At 46.2% G+C, this 25698-nt stretch overlaps 1 protein-coding gene across 3 annotated transcripts in view; it reads left to right on the forward strand.

Moving 5' to 3' along the window:
• The window catches only part of ABCA1 (ATP binding cassette subfamily A member 1), a 137044-nt gene that overhangs the window by 71838 nt on the left and 39508 nt on the right, over positions 1-25698 (forward strand). For all 3 annotated transcript variants that reach the window (XM_082842123.1, XM_082842122.1, XM_082842124.1), the window contains exons 8-18: positions 5290-5382; positions 10681-10921; positions 12706-12845; positions 13213-13329; positions 17008-17205; positions 17948-18153; positions 18742-18918; positions 20455-20677; positions 22348-22569; positions 23578-23782; positions 24891-25004. In XM_082842123.1, the coding sequence (XP_082698249.1) occupies positions 5290-5382; positions 10681-10921; positions 12706-12845; positions 13213-13329; positions 17008-17205; positions 17948-18153; positions 18742-18918; positions 20455-20677; positions 22348-22569; positions 23578-23782; positions 24891-25004 (1936 nt within the window). The remainder of the gene's footprint in view (positions 1-5289; positions 5383-10680; positions 10922-12705; positions 12846-13212; positions 13330-17007; positions 17206-17947; positions 18154-18741; positions 18919-20454; positions 20678-22347; positions 22570-23577; positions 23783-24890; positions 25005-25698) is intronic.

Here is a 25698-nt window from a genome sequence, read left to right on the forward strand (position 1 = left end):
GTCTTTCTGGTGGGCAGGGCCACATTTGGTGGTGTGTTTTGGGGTGTCTGTGAATTTAGTATGACTTTAGGCAGCTTCTCTGCTAATGGGTGGAGTTGTGTTCCTGTCTTTCTAGTTGTTTGGCATGGGGCATCTAGCACTGGAGTTTGCTGGCCATTGGGTGGACTGGGTCTTAGTGTTAAGATGGAGATCTCTGGGAGAGCTCTCATCGATTGATATTATATGGAGCTGGGAGGTCTCTGTTCCAGTGTCCTGGACTCAGCCCTCCCACCTCGGAGGCTCAGGCCCGACACCCGGCTGGAGCACCAAGACCCTGCCAGCCACACGGCTAGGAAGAAAAGGAAGAAAAAAAAAAAAAGAACAGCTAGAACCCCAAGCCAAATGGTAAAAGTAAAACTAAACAGAGAAAATCACACAAAGAAACATACACACTCACAAAAAGAGAAAAAAGGCTAAAACAAAATAAAAAAATAATAAAAATAGAAAAAATAATAAAAAAGATAAAAAATTTTTAAAAGTAAAAAAAAAGAAAAAGGAAGAGAACAATCAAACCAATAAATCCACTAATGATAACAAGCACTAAAAAGTAAACTAAGATAAACATAAAACCAAAAACCAATCAGACAGAGAAAGCAAACCCCAAGTCTACAGTTGCTCCCAAACTCCACTGCCTATTTTGGGAGCATTCATTGTCTTTTCAGGTATTACAGAGATGCAGGGTTTATCAAGTCGATTGGGGGGATTAATCCGCTGCTCCTGAGGCTGCACGGAGAAATTTCCCTTTCTCTTTTTTGTTCGTGCAGCTCCTGGGGTTCAGCTTTGGTTTTGGCCCTGCCTTTGCGTATAGGCCACCCTCAGGCGTCTGTTCTCTGCCCAGACAGGAGGGGATTAAAGCAGCAGCTGATTAGGGTCCCCTTGCTCACTCAGGCCAGGGAAAGGGAGGGGTACGGTAGTCATAATTGGAATGGAGGGTGAGCCTGTGGCAGCAGAGGCCGACGTGATGTTGCAGCAGCCTGAGGCGCGCCATGTGTTCTCCTGGGGAATTTGCCCCTGGGTCACGGGACCCTGGCAGTGGTGTGCTGCACAGGCTCCTGGGGGGGTGTGGGTAGTGACCTGCGCTTGCACACAGGATTCTGAGTGGCAGTGGTGGCAGCGTTAGCGGTTCATGCCCATCTCTGGGGTCTGAGCTGATAACCGTGGCTTGTGCCTGTCTCTGGAACTCGCTTAGGTGGTGCCCTGCCTTCTGTGGGCACACGGAGCAGGAATCCCCTCTCCTCACACACCTGGAAACAATGCTGTGTTGCCTCTCCAGCAGGTCCAGACTTTTCCCCAGACTCCCTCCTGGCTATCTGTGGCACACTAGCCCCCTTCAGGCTGTCTTCACATAGCCAACCTCAGTCCTCTCCCTGGGGTCTGACCTCCAAAGCCTGAGCCTCAGCTCCCAGCCCCTACCCGCCCCAGGGGGTGAGCAAACCAAAAAATTACTATCTTATATGAGTAACTACTTGTCTCAGCAGCACTGGTTGAATAGCCCATCCTTTTCCCATTAATTTGTAATATTAAATCTGATTTACATCAGTCTCCTCTCTGTATTTTATAGTGTCCAAGCACAAAAAAGTGAAATGAAGTCTTGAGCAAAATACCTGGATAATGTAAGATTTAAACTTGATGTTGAATTTGAATTGTGTGTGTTTTTAACCCTGTGATGTCAACCCACACCTATATGTGTAACTCCAATCAGCACTCCTTTGAAAATGGAAATTAGTTTGTACTGATTACAGGTTGCCAATACTTATGTTAATGAATTCTGAGCATTTAATCTCAAACAATGATTAGTATAAGAAGGATCCAAAAAAATGGAATTGACTATTCTAGTTATGACTTATGGATGGGTTTAGCCAGTGTTTTTCTTTTTGAGACCAAAACCTGAATCAGTCAATTAAACAAACAAACCAAAGTTCAGTCTATTGACAACAAGTTCGTATAGTAAGATACGGTATTGTGTGGAGTTTGAATATCTAAAGGTCTGAAATCCACAGTAAATGTAATGAGGTCTTTATGTTTATGTCCATGGTTAACTATATTCATGGGTGAGACAGCCATTGCAGTAAGGCCTGCTGTGTGTGTGGAGTTTTGCTGAATTGTGTAGCTTCTAAAACAAGAAGAATAAGCTTGCTCTAAAGTTAAGACACTTAAATGGAAAAACCTGAAGGAAAAATCATTACCCAATGAAGATTTAAATTCATTCAGATGGGGAAGACATATTCTCAAAACAACATGAACTGCTCATTGATTTGTCTCCTTCGGGGGAATGCTTGCTAGTGGGGACAACCGGCCAGTGTTGGGTCTGGGGGTTTAGAGAGCTAGCCTTTTGCACTTGGTGACTTGTGTAAACAATTGGTGTGATGTACCTGGCCGCAGATGCGTTTGGCACTATCTTGGATCCCACGCAAGGCCAGGTAAATTGATTGGCTTCTTGTCACTGCTTCATAATCTGAAGTAGACAGCATCGTGTGGACCAGATATAGAATGCACAAACAGCCACACTCGTGCAAAGAATACTGTGAAAAAGAGGTGTGAATATTGTCCAGGTGCTGTGCCTCAGTGGTTCTCAAACTTCAGCGTGCAAAAAATTTCCTAAGGATTTGTGGGTCTTACGTCTAGCTTTTCACTCAGGTCTCGGGGGCTGGGCATCGGCACGCCTGACAAGCACCTCAGGTGGTTCTGATGAGAGTTCCTGAAACCACACTGTGTTGGTGAAACCTGGTTATTCTCAATCCTCTGTCATGATATAGGTTGTATTCAAGTGCAATTGGTTTTTAATTTAATATTTTCTTTTAATCAACTCATTTGTTTTGTATAAAGAAAAGGAAACTGAATTACTCCTATAAAAGTAAAATCAGTATCACTTACTGTACATAGAGGGTACACATGACTATACAGTAAGATAAAGGTGTGTGTATGTGTATATATATACATAATCATAGGTAATGATTTTGCTTTAGATTTTTCCATTTAAATGTCAAGTTTGGGGAAAGTTCTGTGTATATGGTATAAATAGATACCAATATAAGTATATCTGTCATCCACTTAATATTATCTTTTGTTTCTCAGTTTGGCAAACACTAAGAAAAAGGGTTATAGGGGAGAGAGAAGCATTTGCCCCAGGCCGTCAGGAATTAAGGATGAGGATGTCTTGGTTTTGTGCTGAGGACCATTTATAATTTTAGAAATAGCACACTGGAGTGTGGCTGGTATTCTTGCCTCGAGCTGACAACTCTAGCTGTCTGCCTCGTGGAGAAGGGCACCTCGACAAGGGGAAAAGTTCACCCAGAGACAGACAGAAGGGAGGGTGCACGTCCCTTCAAGAACTGGAAAACCCTGTGTGCAGAGGACTAGCCCTTCTGTTTTGGTAGTAAACTTTGGAAGAAGGGAAGAGAAAGGCAAGGATGGAATTGTTTATAATTATAAGGACCTGCGGTGTGCCAGGCACTGTGCAGGGGCTTGCACATGGCCTCTGGTTTAATGTTTTGAAGGCGCTGTGACACGTGCACATTATCGTTTATTCTGCTGTGGAGTTGAGGAAGTGGAGGCATGGGGAGTTGAAGCCACTTGCCCAGGGTTCTGTAGTCACTCCGGGTCACCCTAGAGTGATACGAATCTTATTTCAATGCAGACTTGAAAAAGAAATGCATTAACTACCACATTTTAAGTTTTAAATGTTTACATTAATGTAATTTAGCATTTTTTGTTTTGCTGTGCAATCCTGAACATGTATCCTCTTGTGAGCCTCATGGTAAGCACAGAAACAGTTTTTACCTCCTATGTCTTCCAATTATGACCTCTCGTTATGTAAAGACTTTTCCTTATCAAGGTCTCTGTAAGTTCAACTTTTAGTGTGGTAGCCTTCAGGTGGTAATGTGAACCTGAAGAGAGAAAGAAAAAGCAAACAAAAAGCCCCCCACCTGTTTTCGCTCATAATTACTTCATGGAAGGAATGATCATTAACACAGCCTGCGAGCTGTGTCACAGAGACCTACCTGAGTGTAGCATTTCAAGGAAAGCATGGGCCCATCAGAGGACTGGGAGTGTGGGAAGGCTGGTCTCTGGGGAGTGAGCCATTCTAGAAGAGCTCATGAATCAGGCTGGATGAAATCTTCCAGAGAACCTTTAGACAGATTTTATCAGAAATGTACATTTGGGATTATGCTAGGATATTATGATGAGATCATGATACTAACTTAACCTTCTGCATTTGGAGTTCTTTTTAAAGGGAAACATCCCAGGCTTCTCTTTCCCAGAGATAATGATGAGCTCCGTCTACTTTCAGCCATCTTCCATGCAGGCTGCCTTATGATTTCACAGCAATCGCTGATATATGACAGATATCAAAATGGTTCAGCCTTCTCTAGATTTCTGAGGGTCTGATATTGAATAAAATGATGCCTGTAGAAGCAACAAGGAAAGATAGGTTTTCCCCTGGAGATTTTTTTCCCCCTATTTGACAAATAGGAGTGATGAAACCGACCCTGTGTCTTTTTTTCTTTGGAAGCCTGAAAACTCAGAAGCAGTTCTGGCCTCAGAGCCTGTGCATCATTGCTCTATTTCTCCTCTAGCTTAGGCTTTCTGCCCTAACCTAGCTTTTCCTTGGGCCTCAATTATTTGCTTATATTTGCCATGCAGCTAGGTGGCATATTACAATTTGACTCAAACTAGACATAAAAACAAGTATTTAAAATTATTTTAAATTAATTTTAATATATTAAAAATAAGTAAATTTCCGGTGTTAGAAACAGTGCTGACTTGAGTGGAATGAAAGAGAATTCCTTCTTTCCATGCTTTTGGCAACTTTATACTGTCTTCGTTTTTTGTGAGCCATCACACACTTGTTTCTCAAGGCCATTCCCATGTTGTCTTTCTTGCTGAATCATAGACAGAGTTGGGAATTTATGGTCAACTTTGCCTTGGTCACACACACGCGCACACACACACACACACACACACACACACACACACACACACACACGAGATATTTTTATCTCTTGCATATCAACTAGTTTAAAATACCCTTTAAAAGCATCCATCAAAGAATTAGTAATTCTTATCTGAGATGAACAACCTGCAAACATACAGTTAGAATAACTTTAGTGTCTTATTTTGATTAGGAGTGGGTTTCTTGTGTTTTAAACTCAAGATTGTGAACAGTTTTAATTAACTTGTTTATTTTTAAATACAGATTTCAGGTTTACATTGAGTTTAGAAACAAAGGATTTTTTTTTCTCATTGCAGACAGAACTAAACTCCACGTCTCCCTTCCCCAGCAAGGAGCTGGCTGAAGCCACAAAAGCTTTGCTGGATAGTCTTGGGATTGTGGCTCAAGAGGTAAGTCATTTCTTTTTCAGCCCCACAAGGCAGATCGTCCACTATCACTTCTTTCCACCCTGAGTTTGGCTCAGAGGGTCTTTTTGATTTGAATATCATAGGAAATGTAAAATCAGCTTTATACCTGTGATCTTAAAATTACCTGATTTGATCTCCTTATTTAGAGATGAAGAAACCAAGACTCATAGATGTCTCAAGGTTAATTAGCTAGGGGCTGAAGGCCTGACATCTAGCCTAGAACTTTCTCTCATAATTACTCTTGGCCCCTAGTTAATGACCCATTTGTAAAGAGGATGATTCCTCCTCATCTTCCGTGTACTGTATTTGTCTTACGAGCAACTTCTCCGTATTTATTTATTTTTTAAAATAAATTTATGTATTTATTTGTGGCTGAGTTGGGTCTTCGTTGCTGTGTGCAGGCTTTCTCTAGTTGCGGCGAGTGGGGGCTACTCTCCATTGCAGCGCGTGGGCTTCTCATTGCAGTGGCTTCTCTTGTTGCGGAGCACAGACTCGGCATGCGGGCCTCAGCAATTGTGGCTTGCGGGCTCTAGAGCGCAGGCTCAGTAGTTGTGGCTCACAGGCTCAGTTGCTCCGTGGTATGTGGGATCTTCCCGGACCAGGGCTCAAACCCGTGTCCCCCGCATTGGCAGGCGGACTCTCAACCACTGCGCCATCAGGGAAGCCCATCCTTATTTCTTTTTCAGTAGCAAAGCAAGACAGTCTTTTTACCAAAACATTTGTTTGCTGTCTGAAGGGAAGAACATGGTACCCCTAATTCAGATCTTTCCCTTGTCAATATCTGGGCCCTGAGTTCAACTATGGGAATGTAGTCTCCTGATAAAAGTTGAGCTTACCTTTCGGGTCCACATGTTTACAAGCATATTAGAATTACCTTTGTCACAGGATCAGGGGGCCTAACTTACAAAAAGCAATTAGCCATTCCTCTGCCTCCCAGTCAGCATGTGCTCACCTTTCTGACACCCAGCCTTGTTTCACATTAGACTTGGAAAGGGGGAACCATTTGGAGCCAGGTGTGTAAAGAGCTAAACTTGAGAGATGGTGGTCAGAAACCATGCAAGCCTTAATGTTTAAGACACTGGGTAGGAATAATTCATGGTGAAATTCTCTCAGACTTGGTCCAGTCTTATTATGAGTTGCTTCTCTAAGTCATTTTTTGGGGTTTGTATCATTTTTCTCAAATATCAAAGCTCACTTTATGTCTCCTAAGAATAAAGGCTTGCATGGTCACTATGGGAAATGCAGAACGTTTGGAAAATAGAGAAAACATCGAGATTCAATGCTGTTGATTTATTAGTGTTTTGCTTTGGGGTCTGTTCTGTTTTTCAATTCTGCTCATGTGTGTCTGACTGGAGAGGCGTGGCTTTTGGGTCACTTTCAGGAGGAGAAGCCCTGTTCCAGGCTGCCATCTGTTCTTCCGGTTATGAACGCTGGTGACCGCTCTGTAGGTGGAGAAGCTGGGTCTCCCAGGGTTCTTCCAGGAGGCAGAATGAGAAACAGAACCTGCCCTGCAAGTCATTTCTCCTGGGCCCCGTTAGCTGACACTGATATGCCCCGTACTGCTCTGCAGGTCCCTGCCAGCCTTAGGGAAAGCAAAGCAGGGACTCTAACATGGGAGGCTGCCTCTAAGCTGGCGGTCTGGTTGCAGCTGTTTCCTCTTACGTCACTGGCCTGCCTTTTGTCTGGGGTAAAAAGAAAAATTGAAAGCATGTGATGCTCATGTGGTAGAACCTCTCCAACTGAACAATATACATTTTTCCTGGCAGCTGCTTCCCTGTGCCCTGCTTGTTCCCTGGTCCTGGACGGCAAGGGCCACCCGCTCCTCTCAATGGAACACTAAGTCAAGTCACTTTTGCCACGAGTGACTCGTTACCTAACTTGCCGTTTCCCTGGGACAAATGGGAGGAGATAAATAAATAAGTGCCCTTATTGATCTGCTCCATGTTTGGAAAGAAAGTTGGTTGTTTGACCAAAGCACAACCCTTAAAAGGAAGCTAAGGGAGAAGGGAGCTAAGCTGCCCTGGTTCATGCAGTTTCACCCAATTTCCCTGTGTAATCCACATGACAGATGTGAGTGGGTCCTACTGTGCCCATTTTACAGGTGACACTGAGGCTCAGAAGAGCTAGACAACTTGCCCACAGCCACCTAGTAAGTTAATTGGCAAAACTGGGATTCGAACCCAGGACCGTTGGCCTTGAAAGCCCATGTTCGTGCTACTTAAGCCCACTTTTTGTCTGAACCCTGATGGTAACTGGAATAAATAAAATAATAGATAAATAAATAGATAATAAATAAACAAATAAATATAATAAAAAGGAGACTCTTCAAAGAAAGAAAATATGGATTAACAGGGCCGGCAGTTGGCTGGGAATGGGGACTTCTGGAGCCAGATGAGTGAGAGCGGACATGAGCATCACATCTCAGTGACGGGAAGGTGAGCCTGGGGAGGCAGGGCAGGAAACAGTGTCTCCGTTATCTGCTCGGCACCCACCAAGTGCCTGCCACAGCCGGGTGCTGGGGACTCAGCAGCGAGTGCACTAACTTCCCTGTTCTCGTGGGACTGACATGGGGCGAGAGACAGGAATAAACAGGTCTGTATATCATGTGACAGCAGGGATGCCTGCCATGAAGAAAAATAAAGCCGGGTAAGAGGCTGGAGGGTGATGAGGTGGTGTCTTAAAGGGGGCTGATTGGTGAAGTCCTCTCTGGTCAGGTGACATCTGAGCCTGAAGGGAATGACACTAGGGCCTCCACTCCAAGCAGGAGGAACCGTAAATCCAAAGACACTGATGTAAGGCATGATGAAGAGATGTATGTAAAGACCAGGGAGAAGCTGGGACGAAGTGAGAGAGTGGCATGGACATATATACACTACCAAACGTAAAATAGCTAGCTAGTGGGAAGCAGCCGCATAGCACAGGGAGATCAGCTCGGTGATTTGTGACCACCTAGAGGGGTGGGATAGGGAGTGGGGGAGGGAGACCAAGAGGGAGGAGATATGGGGATATATGTCTATGCATAGCCGATTCACTTTGTTATAAAGCAGAAACTAACACACCATTGTAAAGCAATTACACTCCAATAAAGATGTTAAAAAAATAAAATAAAGATCAGGGAGGAGCCCAGCCGTGGCCAGAGCAAAGAGAGGAAGTGAGAGGGGAGTCGGAGGTAAGGTCACAGCAGGAGGTGAGTGTGGTGCGGGGCTGCCAAGGCTGGGTTTACACTGAGTAAGATGGGAGGCCAGTGGAGGGTCTGGAGCAGGGGCGCCTGGTGTGACCTAGAGGATGAGGGTCGTTTATGGTTCGGCTGTTATGCTAGGAGACTGTGATGGGGGCGAGGGCAGGAGGAGGCCATCGCAGTGGATTGAGAAAGTGAGTCAGCGGTTCTTCACTCCACGGATGTCGATCAAACGCCACCTTCCGTGGGCTGGAGGATGAGCGGCCCCCTTCCCTGTGAGGGGGAGGGCTTCACGGAGGAGGTGTGGAGCGGGATTTGAGGTGCAGAAGAATGAGTAGGAGTTTGCCCCTGAGACAGGTTCTGGGAAGAGCCCAGAGCTTGGAATAACTCAGTCATTTATGGTGCTTCTGTCCAAAGATGTGCTGGCTTTAGGTGGGGAGCAATTTGTCCTTTTGATTGGGGGATGGTGGTGGTGTGAAAGAGAAGTGAGTGGCTTTTGCTGTCGTTTAAAAATCTCTAGGGGGCTTCCCTGGTGGCGTGGTGGTTGGGAGTCCGCCTGCTGATGCAGGGGACACGGGTTCGTGCCTCGGTCCGGGAAGATCCCACATGCCGCGGAGCGGTTGGGCCGGTGAGCCATGGCCATTGAGCCTGCGTGTCCGGAGCCTGTACTCTGCAATGGGAGAGGCCACAACAGTGAGAGGCCCGCGTACCGCAAAAAACAGAAAATACAAACAAACAAAAATCTCTAGGGCTGTTGCACCCACCAAGGAAAGGAGAGGTGGTCTGACTACTTCTCCCCTCCCCGTCTGTATACCTCATACAGGTGATGAGAAGATAAAGTCAGGAAAAGCGGGCCGCCTAACTGTGTTCTCCCGGTGTTAGATGCTCCCTCTGGAGGAAGGAATCTTTGTGACTTCTGACCGCCTCCGGGGCTCCTGGTTCCCCTTGCAGGCAGAAGGCAAATGTGGGCTCTGTGGCGCCCAGGACCTTGTCACTCACCAGAGCCAGCAGGCTCTGTGAGATGGAAAACTGGGCCCGGGGGCAAGTGCAGGGTTCCGCAGCCACTCCCCTCTGCTCACCACGCCTCAGGCCTCCAGGCGGTGAGGACAAGCAGTGACATGTCAAGGAATGTAGGGATTTTTTAATGATTTATTGTGAAATGTGTGGAAATACAAAGTGCTCTATAAATACTGAATTATAAGAGCCACTGGGCCAAGAAGTCCGCACAGTGCTGGAGTACGTTGGTGTGTGAGACAAAGAGCTGGTCACGTGTGAGTTCCAGACTCAGCCCCCCACCCCCACCCCGCTGCCTGGGGCATCTGGGTCTTCCGGCAGGGATTGTTCTGTGTTGGGCCCTCTCTGGGACGTCAGATATCGTGTGATTTTCTCCTCGCCTCACTGTTTTAGCTTCATCATTTTGATGGGAAGTTGGGCCCTCAGAGAAGTGACGTTCTGAAAGCTGTGAGCTAATGAGAGACATAAGTGGGATTCAAACTCGGTCCCCCACCATGCACTCTTTCCATTGCCCGACACTCAGCCGAGACGAGGACGGGGACTTCACACACAGCACCTCTTCTGCCCGGGGGCAGAGGGCCCCTCAGTTTCCACACTGAAGTTTGAGGTGTTTTAGAAATGAGGCAGTGACCGAGGGTGTGAGCGGTTCCTGACATACGCCTATGAACACATAGTCATTCAAAGAAAGCATCCGCTTCTGTAAACTCAGTGATCATCCGAATGAGATAAAGCCCGTCACCGGGGGCTCCCCTAACTGCTAAGTGGTGCTTCTCAGTCTCTAATGTGTCTAGGAGTCACCTGGGCACCACGTGAAAATGCAGATTTGAACTGTAGATAGATAGACCAGAATCTGCACCTCAAACGGCCTCTCCGATGACGCCGATGCCCCTGGTGCCTGGACCACAGAGGAGTAGCAAGGCTCTGACAATCCCATCACAGAGCGATGCCCCTCTGAGAGGTGACATCAGACAAGATATGTTCTGGGCTGAGGCTTTGGCGAGGTCAAGACATTAACCTGTTCATTCCTATTCTGTGTCTTCAACCTGCCCCGCGCTTCCCTCTGCTTTTCCTCCTGATCTGTCCACCAGCTCTTCAGCATGAGGAGCTGGACTGACATGCGGCAGGAGGTGATGTTTCTGACCAACGCGAACAGCTCCAGCTCCCCCACCCAGATCTACCAGGCCGTGTCCCGCATCGTCTGCGGCCATCCCGAGGGTGGGGGCCTGAAGATAAAGTCCCTTAACTGGTATGAGGACAACAACTACAAAGCCCTCTTTGGAGGCAACGGCACTGAGGACGACGCTGGCACCTTCTATGACAATTCTACCAGTGAGTGTCCGTGCAGACCGAAGCCCTGGGCCCAGCCCACCTCGGTCCCAGGCTCAGCCCTGCGGCCCCTGTGGCACCTGCTTCCTCATGCTTATCCTCACCCTACGTAGCAGTGGTGGGTGTTTGTTTACCTGTCTGTTTGCCCCTCAGACTGAGCTCCTAGAGGAGGGAATCTCAATCAGGGAACTGTCCCCACTTGTGTGAACTGGGCCTGGCACATCCCAGGCGTACAGTGTGTTTATCAAGTGAATGGATGACTGAAAGCCAATCTCCTCAGTTTTCTGGGTGATGTCGGAGGGTGGTTCCCAAAGTGATCAAGTATCTTCTCCTTCTTCTCCCCCTCTCCCTTGCCCCTCCCCTCTCCCCTCCCTCTCCCCTCCCTCTCCTTGAGGTATGCTTTACAATAAAGACTTAACAACAACAACAGCAATAATAAAAGGTAACATTTAGGGAACATTTCCTATGTACTATGCATTTTATTTAACTTATCTCATTTAACCCTTACAATAACCCTGCGAGGAAGGTTTTATAACCCCACATTTTATAGGCTCAGAGAGGTTCAGCGACTTGGTCAAAGCCACACCATAGCTAATCGGCAAGAGCCAGGATTAAGCCAGATCTGCCTGGCTCCATGCTTTTTTTCGGTAAACCACGTGGCCTCCAAAATACCTGTTCATGGTGGTGTGTGTGCCATCAGACTGGGACATGTGATCTGCTGTTTGTGGTTCTTAGCTGCAAGGTGGCATTGAAGAACCTTGTAACTCTATATCTGTTCCCCACACTTGGGCAGTTTTGTGGGGATGTGTGTCCTGTGCCTGGTGGCAGCCAGGAGCCAGTGTTATAGTTTTAGACAGTGGCATCGTTTTCATTGAAAATATGATGCAAGTGAGCCTTTCTCCATTTCTAACTGCAGGCGTGCCTTTCAGACACTGAGTGAGGTGGCTTTTTGTGCGTTATTGTGACGCAAGAACCTTTTGTTCTTGTCTGGAGTGAAGCACTCCAGACATGGCAGGTTGCTTTGCGAGCCTGAAGGGAAGGGCACTGTAGGCGGTTTTCTGAAATGCCGTCCCCTCCGCTCCCTCACTTTGTAAGTCAACCCAAGGGAACCTTCATTTTCACAACAGATACAACTGTGAGAAAATTCTCTTGAAAACAAAAATTATCTTTGTAGCATGTAGAGGATACTTAGTATCTAAAAGAACCCAGAATGGAATTTTTTTAAAAATCAGGAATCCTTCTGGATAATCAAACCCTACTGTCTGTTATAAATTTGGACTTTTCAGTTTGGGATGTTTATTACATTTATTACATATACTTGTGATGAGACCTATTAATTAAAGGGAAATTTAAAATTTCTGCTTGAAAACTAAAGTCTGAATTCAGCTCTTTGTTTCCAATAAAAACAGAGTGGTGAGGACTGGTGCAAGCTATTTAGAGTTATAAAGGATTGTGCATAATAAAAAACATTTTTCCATATTGTCTCAGTTGTGAGTTATCCATCATCAGTGTTACAATAAGCTCTGATTATTTATCAAGCATCGTTCTAGGGGCTGCACAGACAGCATCTCAGTTAATCCTCTCTGCATCTCCGCCAAGTAGATGTCATTAACTTTATTTTTACAGAGGAGCCAACTGAGGCTCAGACAAGTGATGTTGTTACATAGCCATTAAGTGGCAGAGCTGAGATTTGAACCCATGACTGACCAGCTGGCTCCAAAGCTCTTGTTAGTTCCTGCAAGTACATGAGCATGCATACAAATATTTGCCTTTCATCCTCTTCATAGCTCCTTATTGCAATGATTTGATGAAGAATCTGGAGTCCAGTCCTCTTTCCCGCATCATATGGAAAGCTCTCAAGCCCCTGCTTGTTGGGAAGATCCTGTATACACCTGACACTCCAGTCACAAAGCAGGTTATGGCTGAGGTAAGCTGCCTGGGCCCAAGAGGCTCCTTTACAGAATCCTACTAGAATTATGGACAAAAATATAAAGGTGGCTTCGGATGGTGTGTGTTGAGTATACTCATGGCTCTTCTGGGATTTCCAGAGTGAGAACCTCCAGTTTGACTCAGGCCCAAGCTGACTGTTGAGGGCCAGCTCTCCAGCCTTGGGTATTTGAATCACTGCTGCAGGCAGACACTTCTTGGGAATGGGAAGGACTGGAAAAGGGCTTCTGTGATGGAACATCTTTTCAGGGAGCAGCTGAGTTCTCATGTCTCTGCCTCCCTCTCTCTCTCTCTCTCTCTTTTTTTTTTTTTTTTTTTGCTTCCCCTGGCTCCCCGTTTGACTCCAGGTGAATAAGACCTTCCAGGAACTGGCTGTGTTTCATGATCTGGAAGGCATGTGGCAAGAGCTCAGCCCCAAGATCTGGACCTTCATGGAGAGCAGCCCAGAAATGGACCTTGTCCGGGTGAGTGTCCCTCTGATTACCGGGTACCTGATTGATGCTCCTTACTTTCCCAGAAGTGACTGAGATGAGGATTCTTTACATTGAACCAGTGCAGACGTACTGAGCGTCGCTCAAGCCACAGGCCCATCACTTGGCAGAGCTACAGGTGATGGTGCACAAGTCACACCATTTCATGCACATCAGCATCAATGCGTCTGATAGTCAAAATCAGATTTCCAGGAAACCTAGGGCTGGTATTTGGAGCAAGAGTTTGGTGATTACAGGACCTTGATTGTTTTCATTTCTGGCTCTAGAGCCACAGCATCTTACTTAGCCCTACTATGTCCTAGTGGGTCTTGGACAGAGGTGTGTGTGAGCAAAGGTCTGGTCTGACCTGAGATACTCATTCCCCGAGGCACCGTGTGAGTTACTGCAGTGTTACTGAGTGTTACTGTTACTGCATGGAGGGGAATTGCACTTAGTGCTTCAGAACCACTTGAAAAGGGATAAATGCTCTAGAGACAATTGGATTCAAAAGCGGAGGAGTCTGAGCATGGAATGTCTCCTTTGCTTGAGCCTGAGTGCCATTTAATCGCATCATCCTGCCTTGGGCTAAGTCAGAGAATCATTAGACTATTTCCTCTCTCCATGGTGAGAGAGGCCTCTTCCTTTTTTCCTGCTGCTATTAAGAAGCACGAATGGATTTTGCCAGGTTTCTTTTCTTGACACCTCATTGATCGGAGGGGCAGCTGGGTGTTAGAGGAGGTATCTACCGTGGGAGGTGCTCTCCCAGGCTGAGGACTGTCCCTTGATGTCCCTGGGAGGGATGATATGCAGGTGGTCTTCCAATGAGGGGAAAGCTGGAGTCATCTTTATTGCACTAGTCTTGCAATTTAATTCTTAAATTGGGAGCCTTTAAAAACCAAGGGACTTCAGTCAGAAAAACATGAACAATAATTTGTATGGATTGACTGAATACTTCTGACTAATAATGATAACAACAACAACTTATGCCCTTCAAGGATGGATCTCTGTTGGACTCCAGTCTCTCCTCCAAAAGGGATTCAAGTGGTCCAGCCACAGACAGTGCCATAGACTTAGGTGTGGTCTCAGGTGTCTTCTTCCTGGTCCTCTCCTTAGAATGTACATTTCTACTTGTTGGACTTCTCTCCTTCTGCGTCTCAGAGGATGGTGAGGGTCCCTGTTGAAGGAACTCCATGAGTTTTAGTCTGTAGGCAGAACGATGCTTCCCCTTCTCTTAAATAGACGGTTTGGGTTGGATGCTCCAGCAGCTCACAGGCTCTCAGTTCTTCTGGGACAAGGCGCTTGCCAACATGGCCATGGCATTCATTAGCGCTCCTGCTGGAGAACACAGAATGTGTGATAGGAAATGGAGGAGCTGTGGCTGGGGAGAAAAGCATGGCATGTGGTTTGGAGAGCCTTGGGCATCAAGCCGAGGACCTTTACTTTAAGCTCTGGAGCACCATGAAAGGGTGCTAGGCAAGGGGAGCTATTACTCTGGTTTGACAGGTGGATTGAAGAGGGGAAAGGTGGAAGGCAGAGTCCAGGGCGGAGGCTATCCAAGTAGGTGGCCAAGGCATTGGCTGGAGGCAAAGCCTGGTGACTGCTTGATTGTGGAGGGGTGAAAGAGAGGGCAGCTTCAGGATGATTCTTGATTTCTATCTAGTGGACGGTGGGGATGTCCAACAGGCCAGTGGGTATTGGGGCCTGGAGTGTAGGGGGCTGGTTAGGCTGAGACACCAAATGCGGACTCATCAGCCTGCGGGCGGAGGTCGAAGGAACCTCCTCCAGCTGCTTTCTCTTCTCTACTGTTCACTCCACAAGCTTGGGCCACTCAGTCCTCTGTACCCCCTGCAGCCTTGCGTCTGGTACACAAGGCAATGCTTGAGACTTCTGCGTCTGTTGGGGTAGCTCTTTCTTTTTTTTTTTTTTTTTTTAGCTTTATCGAGGTGTAATTGACAAATTAAAAGTGTATGTATTTAAGGTGTACAACTTGGTGTTTTGATATACGTATGCGTTGTGAAATGATCTCCACAATGGAGCTAAGTAACATGTCCCTCACTTCACATAGTTACCTCTCAGCAAGTGTCAAGTATACAGGACAGTATCATTAACTATAGTTACCACACTGTACATTAGGGCCTCAGAACTCTTTGTACTGCAAAACTGAAACTTCATACCCTTTGACCTCCCTGTTTCCCCCAGCCCACAACAGCTACCGTTCTACTCTGTGGTAGCTCTTATCTTCTGCTGTCTCTGGCTCTGTCTACACCCGTCGCGTCACCCCACATATCTGGAGGCGCTTCTCCGTTGAGTCATGTAACCCACTGATACTAAACTGTTCTCCTTTCTGAGCTGCTGTTTGTCTCCTTCATCTCAAGCCTCTGCTTTCTCCCTGGCCACTGCTCCTGAGGGGGATCTTTGGTCTCCTGGCCCCTCTCGTGGTCTAGAAAGGCCACGTGATCAGTGATCTCACTGGGCATGTCTCTCCAGCCTTGCTGCCCTCCTTGGCCATATTGCTGAGAAGCCACACTGGCCAGGGAGGGCCTCACCCCAAATGCCACGTGTCTTCGCTCAGGTCTTAAGTGCTCAGTTCAAGTCCCAAACAAGTCATTTCAGAATCACTAACCCATACACCTGTGAACCTTTGTGAGGTACAATTTTGTACCTATTTTGTTAACAAAAACACATAACTGATGACAGTATAAATTGTTATTCCCTATAGGAAAACAATTTGGAATGAAAATTGTAAGAGCCATAAAAAATGTGCTATCCTGTGTATCTGCATTTTCACACACCCTCAGGGATGTATCCCATACAGAAATAATTTTAAAGAAAAAAGTCACCATATGAGAGAGAATGTTATTGCTATAATAATTGTTATTGTGAGAAATTAGACTAAATGCTGCGGTATGGGAATAGTTAATGAAATTATAGTTTATATACTCTATAAAAACTATTATGCTCCCTTTGTAATAAAAAATATGAAGCCACACGGGGAAAAAACTTATATGTTAGTAGAAGTAAGACTGATTTAAAAAATAGCAGAGTTTGGCCCCTTAGGGATTCCATTTCAGTAGAGCCAGAGCTTCATGTATGTTCTCAAAGGTGTGAAAGGAGTTGCAGCTGATTCTCCTTTCCATGAGCTGAGGTTGAAACAGACCCATTTTTCTGGCAGCACATCTGTGCAGGCCTCTGCCCTGGTCCTCTGCACCTGCTGGTTGAGCACCAGATTGGTTTTCCTTCTCTTCCATGTTGACCCACGTGGACAGCCAGCCAGCTAGGGAATAAGAAATGGAAGGCAGGCCTCCTTTGCGTCATGACCCATGCATCCCGCAACTGGAAAAGATCATATTGGTTTAACAGCAGAATTCTTTTCCCAAACTAAACAGCAGAAGTAGGTATGGCTTAATTCAATCTAGAGATTAGGGTCTTTATGAGGAATCATCAGCCTGGGTCTCAAAAGAGGAAGAAGATATAATGTAGTGGGAAGGTGCAGTAGAATCCGAGAGCCCAGTATTCTCACCTGTAAAATGGAAACATTGGGTTACCTATCTCACAGTTTTCTATGAAGATTTTAAAGAAAGACAATGTATGTGAAAGGGTTTTGTAAACCATATAGTGCTCATCAAGACTTAGTTGGTGTTTCCTACTTGTACTTTGTCATGGGAATGGCAGACGCTTTTGGACAGCAGAGGCAATGACCACTTTTGGGAACAGCGATTGGAAGGCTTAGATTGGACAGCCAAAGATATCGTGGCATTTCTGGCCAAGCACCCAGAGGAAGTGCAGTCCACTAATGGCTCTGTGTACACCTGGAGAGAAGCCTTCAATGAGACCAACCAGGCAATCCAGACCATCTCTCGCTTCATGGAGGTGAGGATCTATTCTGCGGACCACTTAGAAAAGGCTTTGGCTTCTTTCTCTGAGATGGTGCAATAAGGTTTGGATTGGAGTAAAGTTTAGAAATAATGTGTCATCTTATTTACAGTAGTATCCCTCTACCTAATACAGGGTGTAATGTACAAAAAGGTACTCAATGAATGTTAGTTAAATGACTGAATGAGTAAATCAACAGACCTAACTTCTAGCTTTATTCTATCTGACTCAAGAATGTCTCTATCCATCGTTTTCTAGGTTTTCCTGTGTTTTGATATCCCAATACCTAATGGCAAGAAAGCATTCCCTTAAAAAAGCATTACTTATGAAACTTATCTAAAATCTAATAGGACCGATTACACTTTAAAAATTGAGTCCTAAAAATGATGTGACTTAATAGGGACAAATGAAAGGTTTTTTTGTTCTGTTTGGTTAGTTGTTATGACTCAAAATTAACTAAGAAAACAGAAGCGAAAATGAGGTTTAAACCTCTTTCCCTCCACAAAAATCAGTATAGGTAACTTACCTCTAAATACTTCCAACATTTCCCTTAAATTGCAGTTAAAAACCAAAACAACCCATTTTCAATTGAATATTGGAGAATGAGTTGAGAGAGGAGTAGAGAGGGAGGATAAAAAAAGTCATGCACTTAGCGCTTCTCTCTTAGCATGGATTCTGCCTTGGCCACTGCTTGTTTTCCTGGCCATCGGCATTCTCATGTCGGCTGTTCTTCCTTCAGTGTGTGAACCTGAACAAGCTGGAACCAGTGGCAACAGAGGTTCTGCTCATCAACAAGTCCATGGAGCTACTGGATGAGCGGAAGTTCTGGGCTGGGATCGTGTTCACTGGAATTGCTCCTGGCAGTGTTGAGCTGCCCCATCACGTCAAGTACAAGATCCGGATGGATATTGACAATGTGGAGAGGACGAATAAGATCAAGGATGGGTAAGTTGAATCCCCCCATCATACCAGCCAGTCTTGGGAAAGTCAAGAGCAGCTAATGTGAGTGGAGGTACTTTATTTTAAGTAATAATTTGGTAAAAATTTCCAACAAAGTATAACTCAAATTGGTGGCATGATTTTGGTGTAACTGGCTCATTCATTGTGGAGACAACTATTTCAAAGGTCTTAAAATATCATTATCTTTTGGTTCAGCATTTCCATTCAAGGGAATTAGTCCTGAGGAATTAAATCAACAGGAAAAAAAGACATTAGATTCTCTGTGCTAGCACTATCCCTTTCTATAAAAGGGAGCAAATAAGCAAGATAAAAGGGAATGGTTAAGTAAATTTTGGCCCGTGTACTTGTTGCAATGTTAGGGAACTAATGGAGGGGGGGAAACCCAAACCAACAAGTGGTTTGCTCATTCTGATTAAATTTATTTAAAAACCTGTGTACGTGTCAGCTGAGACCAGAAAGTAAGATACAGAAATAAGAAAAGTGGCTCTGTAATGGTGGTAGGATTGTGGGTGACTGAATTTTTTTTATTGTATGGTTCTAAGGAATGTTTGATCGCCTGTGGTTTGATTTAAGGTATTGGGACCCCGGTCCTCGGGCTGACCCCTTTGAGGATATGCGGTACGTCTGGGGGGGCTTCGCGTACTTGCAGGATGTGGTGGAGCAGGCAATCATCCAGGTGCTGACGGGCACAGAGAAGAAAACTGGCATCTACATGCAGCAGATGCCTTACCCCTGTTACGTTGATGACATGTAAGTTACCAGCGAGCCACCACCTTTGCTTAACTGGTTAACACTGTCCCCAGGTGGTGTGTACACACACAGGCACGCACACACACGTCAAGGGAGGAAACAGAATGATTATACTTATTTTATGTGTGTATTGACACGGGTCAAAAAATTGGTTAAAGCAAGATTGCAGCTACTGCAAAAAAAAAAAAAATTGTTTTTGGAATTCTGTGGGAATTTCAGGAAATAAGATGCCAGATGTAGGTAGCTGACAGTTTGAGCCACGTCACCAGTAATCCTCATTCCTTTCTAGTCCATGGTTACCAGAACTTTTATTTTTTTATACTCTATCCTTTCAGTCAAAATCAGCCCAATCTGCAAGTTTAAGATGTGTCATGACAAGCACATGCCAAACACATCCACACATCCTCACGTCCCCCAAACACAGGCACAGCGTTCTAGACCTATAAAAGCAGACTTTGTGTCAGTTTTTCTTCTTCCTCTCTATAAGTGGTAAACCACATTTTCAAACAATGCAAATAAAACCGAACAAGGCCTTTTTATCTTAGACATTTTAGATAATCTTTTAGTGCTTAGTCACTGTGCTGCCAGGTTCTCACTGTGCGGACTGTGCCTTTGGAGCCAGTGATTTCTTGTGAGAGAGAGAATAGGCAGAGGTGTAGTTATTGCAAGCATCTGAAATATGTCATGTCTCTTCTGAATTCTGGAAACTCTTTTATTCTCTGTTGTGTAAGGGAGAGTGTGTGTGTAGAGATCAGAGTGCAGAAGGAGCAGGGTTCCTCTCCTTGTATTTCTCCCTGCTTTGCATTGAACAGCCCATTTCCTTGCAGGGCTCACTCTAGCTTTTCTAGGTCACCTGGATTTTTCACCTTCAGAAAGATTAGCCAGTATTTTCCAAAGGAAGACTTTTCCAAAGACCCCCTAAGCCAAGATTTACTCTAGAAAGGATGTATTAAGATGGGAACACGAGGAGAGGTCAGAGGCATCCAGAGCCTTTGCCTGTTGTCACGTAGCCAGTAAGTGCGTAAGTGGTAAAGCTGGGACTTGAACCTTGAGTTTCAGAGTCCAGATTCTGTGTTCCTTTTACTTCACTGCATTTCCTGTTCTACTTTGGAAATCTGAAGTATTACTGACAAGAGCTGCCTGAAGTGTATTTCTGCACCACCTGTCGTTAACAGTTATGCAAGGCAAGCTGATAGTGAGATGACCTTGAAGGTGTTGAATTTTCATGACAGAATGAGTCGGTGTTTTGGTTTTGTTGGTTTTGTTTTAGTACCTTAAAATCACCCCCATTTAGCTTAATGACATCTGAGAGCTATCTGGTTACTAAAGCAAAAGCCCTCAAAGAAGTTTTCTTTGGCATCACTTTGTTAGTAGTGTCATCACTGCGTTACCCCACTCACGAAGCGTAACTGTCAGGGTGCACAGTTCTGCCCGTCTCGGGCTCAGTACTGGTGCTTTCTCTTGCGTGCAGACCCAGAGGTGTTGGCCCAGGAGCCTGGCTTACACTCACCTTTGCTCCTCCCCCCGCCCTTCCAGCTTCCTGCGGGTCATGAGCCGGTCAATGCCCCTCTTCATGACGTTGGCCTGGATTTACTCTGTGGCTGTGATCATCAAGGGCATCGTGTACGAGAAGGAGGCGCGGCTGAAGGAGACCATGCGCATCATGGGCCTGGACAACAGCATCCTGTGGTTCAGCTGGTTCATCAGCAGCCTCATCCCCCTGCTCGTGAGCGCCGGCCTGCTGGTGGTCATCCTGAAAGTAAGGCTGCCTCACCGGCCCCTCCCTGCCCCCCGTGGGCCATGTGAGCAGAAGAAAGGCACGGATTCTTCGGAAGGGAAGGGGTCATATGTGCTGTTCCCTGCAATTCCCTCATTTTATAGTTGGGGAAGGGGAGACCGAGAGAAGGGCAGCAACTTGTCCAGAGTCAACCCATCTGGTTAGCAGCTAAGCAGGACTGAACCAGGGGTCTTGTGTCCCAGGTGAGCACAAGCGTAACTACGCATGCTGTTTGGCAACGGTTCATGGCAGCATCAGAGAGTTACTCATTTTCCTAGATGTATTGGGTGGTAATTCTGCCAGAATTTCTAAAAACCATACTCAGAAGCATAGATATTGTTGCACGTTAGGATTTTCTGGAAGCAGAGGCTGAGGCAGAGTTTGGGTAGGGGTATTGCTTAGGGATCCACACCTCTAGAAGGGATGGGGAGGGTACAGGATTGAGCAGAGGGAGGAGTTGAACTGTGACGCACGGCCAACCCCCCAGGCACTCTTGCCGCGGAGCTGAAATGTCCAGCCCTTTAGGTTACCCCAAGGCCTCCCTCCCTGACACCACATAGACCCAGGCCCTTCCACTAGTCACTGGAAGGGTGTGCCCCAGGGCCAGGCAGCTGTCCGCAGCTGGGACAAACCTAGAGGGGTTGACACCTGAGGCTGTCTGCTGACAGCCAGATAAGTCCTTCCTCGAAGGGGACTCTGTACAGTGCAGTTCTGTGTCCACCCCTTACATTAATAGGTTTATATGCCATTTTTTTCACAATCATTTCATTTAAGGATGCATTGTTTAAAAAAATAAATGTTTTTAAAAGTGGAGGGGTACAAAGGGAAAGGAAGTAACATTTAATTTAATACCAGCTACTATTCATTACAAATGAGCGCTTACTGATTGCCAAGCACTGTTTAAAGCACATACGTGTGCTGTCTTGTGATATCCTCACTAAATAACCCATTTAACATACAAGGAAATGAGGCCAAGGAAGGTTAAGGACTTCGCTGGGGTCACCCGACACTGTGGCAGAGCAGTTCTTGCTAAAATCAAGCCCCCCTCATGCTCTGATGTCTGACTGCCAGGGCTGAGCTATGTGGCCGGGGTGGAGGTCCTGTGGCTGGTGGGTGAGAGCCACTCTGTGACAGCTGAGTGCTGGTGGGTCCTGCTGAATGAAATAGAACCAACTGCTAGAGAGATACTTGAAGAGTCCACAGAGTTTGGATAATTGCGGGGATCCGGAATCCATAGCAGGTTCTCATGGGGGATGTTAACATGGCCTGACCCTTTTCCTTGGCTTTCGGAGGGAGAAGCCATGTGGGATGTTGTCTCCCACAATTCTTTCTTGGTGCCAAGAGTCATAGTCCTTATAGAAGAAGGAGAATCCAAGTGATACTATTTCTTGGAAAAACAAAGAACAAAATTGTCTGTTGAGATGAACCTTGGTGAATATCAAGCCTGGACTTTGTTTTGTTTCTGGCTCTACCATGACTTTGATGTGTGGTCTTGGGCTAGTCATTTCCCTTCAGTAGATTTCAGTTCACTCATCAGAAAAATGAACAGCACTGTTCCTCTGTATTGTCTTTAAGATGAGCAGGAATAAGCCCTGGCTGCTTCCCATAGATCATTGCTTATTGACAGTCTTATTGGGTCTCTTCCTTCCCAGTTAGGAAACCTGCTGCCCTACAGCGACCCCAGTGTGGTGTTTGTCTTTCTGTCCGTGTTCGCCGTGGTGACCATCCTGCAGTGCTTTCTGATCAGCACGCTCTTCTCCAGAGCCAACCTGGCGGCAGCCTGTGGGGGCATCATTTACTTCATGCTGTACCTGCCCTACGTTCTGTGCGTGGCATGGCAAGACTACGTGGGCTTCACACTCAAGATCTTTGCGGTGAGTAACTCTGGCCCTTCTGCAGTAGCTGCAGTCACAGCCGCACCTGGTATTTCACTTCTGCTTTATAGTCCAAGCTGAGAACAGAAGATAAGAGATTCTCTTTCCAACGGGACTTGAACCTCAGTTCTAGATTCTATGCTCCTTGAAGGCAGGGACTGTGTCTTATTCAATTGCTTATTTTTAGTCCTCTGAGTGAACACTGGTTGAATTGAATCCAATGGCATTTTGTAGGGAGCCAGACTGCACTGCATGCGGTAAATGGCACTGGGGAATGCCTTTAGACAATAAAGGCCAGCTCTACCTTTTGTCTCCCAGCTCTGTTGGCCGTGTTAAGCTCACCACAAAGTCACAGCCACAGATAGAACTGAAAGCTCTTGAGATCAGAAATGGCTCCTTCTGGACTCTTGTCTCCCTTGTGTCCAGTATGGGGTTTCACTTGAGTAATATTTTCTGAACTTCAAGACTGAGGAGCAGGTACTCCATCTCCCTGCAAATCCCGGACTTCACTCCCCTCCCTTGTACAGAGGAGGAGAGGCCTCCGAGGGGGTGCAAGTCCCTATAAGACTGAGTTGTCCTGAGTTTTTTGCAGGACGCTCCAGATGCCTTTGTCTGAACCCGTTAGACATCAGCAGCCCCAGACAGGCTCCTATGACACTGAGCCATCACTGGTCGAGCGGGGAGCTTGAGAGGACCGTGTGTGTGTGTAAGGGACAGGATTGCTGAGCCCTTGAGGCACCTTCGGAAGCATAGAATTCTAAAAGTTTTACATTCCATCGTACATGCATTTCTGAAATGTGTGAGCATAATGAGTGCTTATAAATAGAATCACTTTATACGCTGCCAGGGAGCCCACTCCCCTAAAGGGACTCTGTAGATAAATATTTCCATATCTTGCAATTGATCCATTTGGCAAATTCACCTTTCTCCAGGTGACATTTGCATTAGCAGTGATAGGAGAATGAGAAACAAGGAGATGGATGAGTGACTTCTGCATCTTTCTCACAGAGCCTGCTGTCTCCTGTGGCTTTTGGGTTTGGCTGTGAGTACTTTGCCCTTTTTGAGGAGCAGGGCATTGGGGTGCAATGGGACAACCTTTTTGAGAGCCCCATGGAGGAAGATGGCTTCAACCTCACCACCTCGGTCTCCATGATGCTGTTTGACGCCTTCCTCTATGGGGTGATGACGTGGTACACCGAGGCTGTGTTTCCAGGTACACTGAGCTTCCACACTGCTTTAGACATCAGCCAGGGAAATGAAATTTCTAGCTGTAGGGCTTTCCTTCCTTTGTGCTGGCATTTCTGCAGGGCCTGGGTCTCCTTGGAAAGTGGTTAGGGCTTTGGACCTATGGCAAACAAATAGTCTCCAAGGAGAAGCAGCTGATGCTAAAAGTACAGCTCTTAGTACTGACACAGCTCTTGTTTCTTGAGCACTGTGTGCCAGGCACTGTGCAAAGTGTTTTACATACTTTGGTTCATTTAATCCTCATAAGACTACTCTGAGGGAGTTACCGTTCTAGCCAGTTTTTGCAAATGAGAGAACTATGACCCGAAGAAGTTAAATAACTTGCCTGTGGCCACAAAGCTGGTAAGAGCAGGTGCTTGGAGGTGAACCCAGGTGGGTCACACTGGGTCGGCTAGCCCAGGAGAATCCTCCCAATGCTGACCCAGGTCTCTAATTCTGTATCCCCTGAATTACCACCAGCAAATGTTCTGTTTCCTGAGTACAGCTTGTGAATAATAAGATACATTGGCTCTCAGCCCTTGCCTGTGCTTTAATCGAATTAGTATTCATAAAAATTCATTTTTATACTTCCCTTAATAAATCTCCTTGACCAAGACCTGCCTTGGATACATTTTCATAGAAGATCAAATTCTGAGACAGTGAGGTTTAACTCTTTCTGGTTTCACCTACTGATTTTTCTCTAAGGGAGTGTATGTGAAATGTTTTTTACGTACCCTACCTGAACTTCCCACGTTGGATATGCAACTTTGTATCATACAGATCTGGATTCAAATTCTGAGTCCTCCACTTTACTGGCTGAGTGACCTTGAGTAGGCTACTTAACCCTCAGTTTCCTCATCTCTAAAGTGGGGATGATACCTGCCTCGTGGGGTTGCCGGAAAGATTCTGCAAGATGTTTGTCATACACAGGAGATCTCAGTAAATGTTATTGCCTCTCCTCCCCCACCTCCAGTCCATTTTGTCCTGTCTCCAAAGGCTGTGTCAAGGAGAGAGTCAAGGAGGCTGTGTCTGGCTGGGACACCTCGGGGATGCCGGGGCGTTGCTGAGCTTTGCTCACACCTGTGCTTTGCTTTCAGGCCAATATGGAATCCCCAGGCCCTGGTATTTCCCTTGTACTAAGTCCTACTGGTTTGGCGAGGAAGGCAATGAGAAGAGCCAGCCTGGTTTCAGCCAGAAGGGAACATCAGAAAGTAAGTTCTGCTGACCCACCCTCCCCTTAACTGCAGTGCAGTTGCCCCTAATGGCTGTGGGGGGCAAGGGGTGGCTCTCGGCCTGAAGAGCCTAAAACCACCTTAGGGGCGGAGAAATCCCCTGAAGTGACCCTTTCCACATCCTCCCATGCATTTGTGTCCAGTGCTGTTGACTTACCGGGGAGTCACTATCTGGGCTTCTAAGGGACATTTCCTTTTGTTCTCTTGGCTTCTAAATAAAGTGGCTCTTGATCTCTGCCTTCACCTCCGCCCACCCCATCCCCCCAAACACATATACACATACTTTTCATACTATCCTGATAGCTAGAAAGAAGAGGTAAAGACAGCCGTGGTTACGGAGCCACAACCTCTCTGCCTGCCTTGTCCTGATGACAGACGCATGCGCCTGTGCAGGCTGACGCCAGGTGGCTGCCACAGAGCTCGTTCTGTGCTTCGTAATGTGCTCAGCCTGCATTACCCAGAGCGCACATCCCCTCCTGGCTTCTGACTGTAGGTAGTGATGCCCACAGTTCAGCAAAGGCGCTGCCTTCTGGGCTTTTTTGCTGAGGTTCTTGGAGGGGAGCTCTTTGTGTTCGGTATAGCTTCCTAAGTTGTTCATAAGTTGCTCCCCTGCTGATCTCTTCCGTGCCCTTCCCCCAGTCGCCAGTGGTGAAGTACGATGTTCCTTAGCATG

The sequence above is a fragment of the Leucopleurus acutus genome (assembly GCF_964270905.1).
Source record: "Leucopleurus acutus genome assembly, chromosome: 7".
Taxonomy (NCBI): Eukaryota; Metazoa; Chordata; class Mammalia; order Artiodactyla; family Delphinidae; genus Leucopleurus; species Leucopleurus acutus.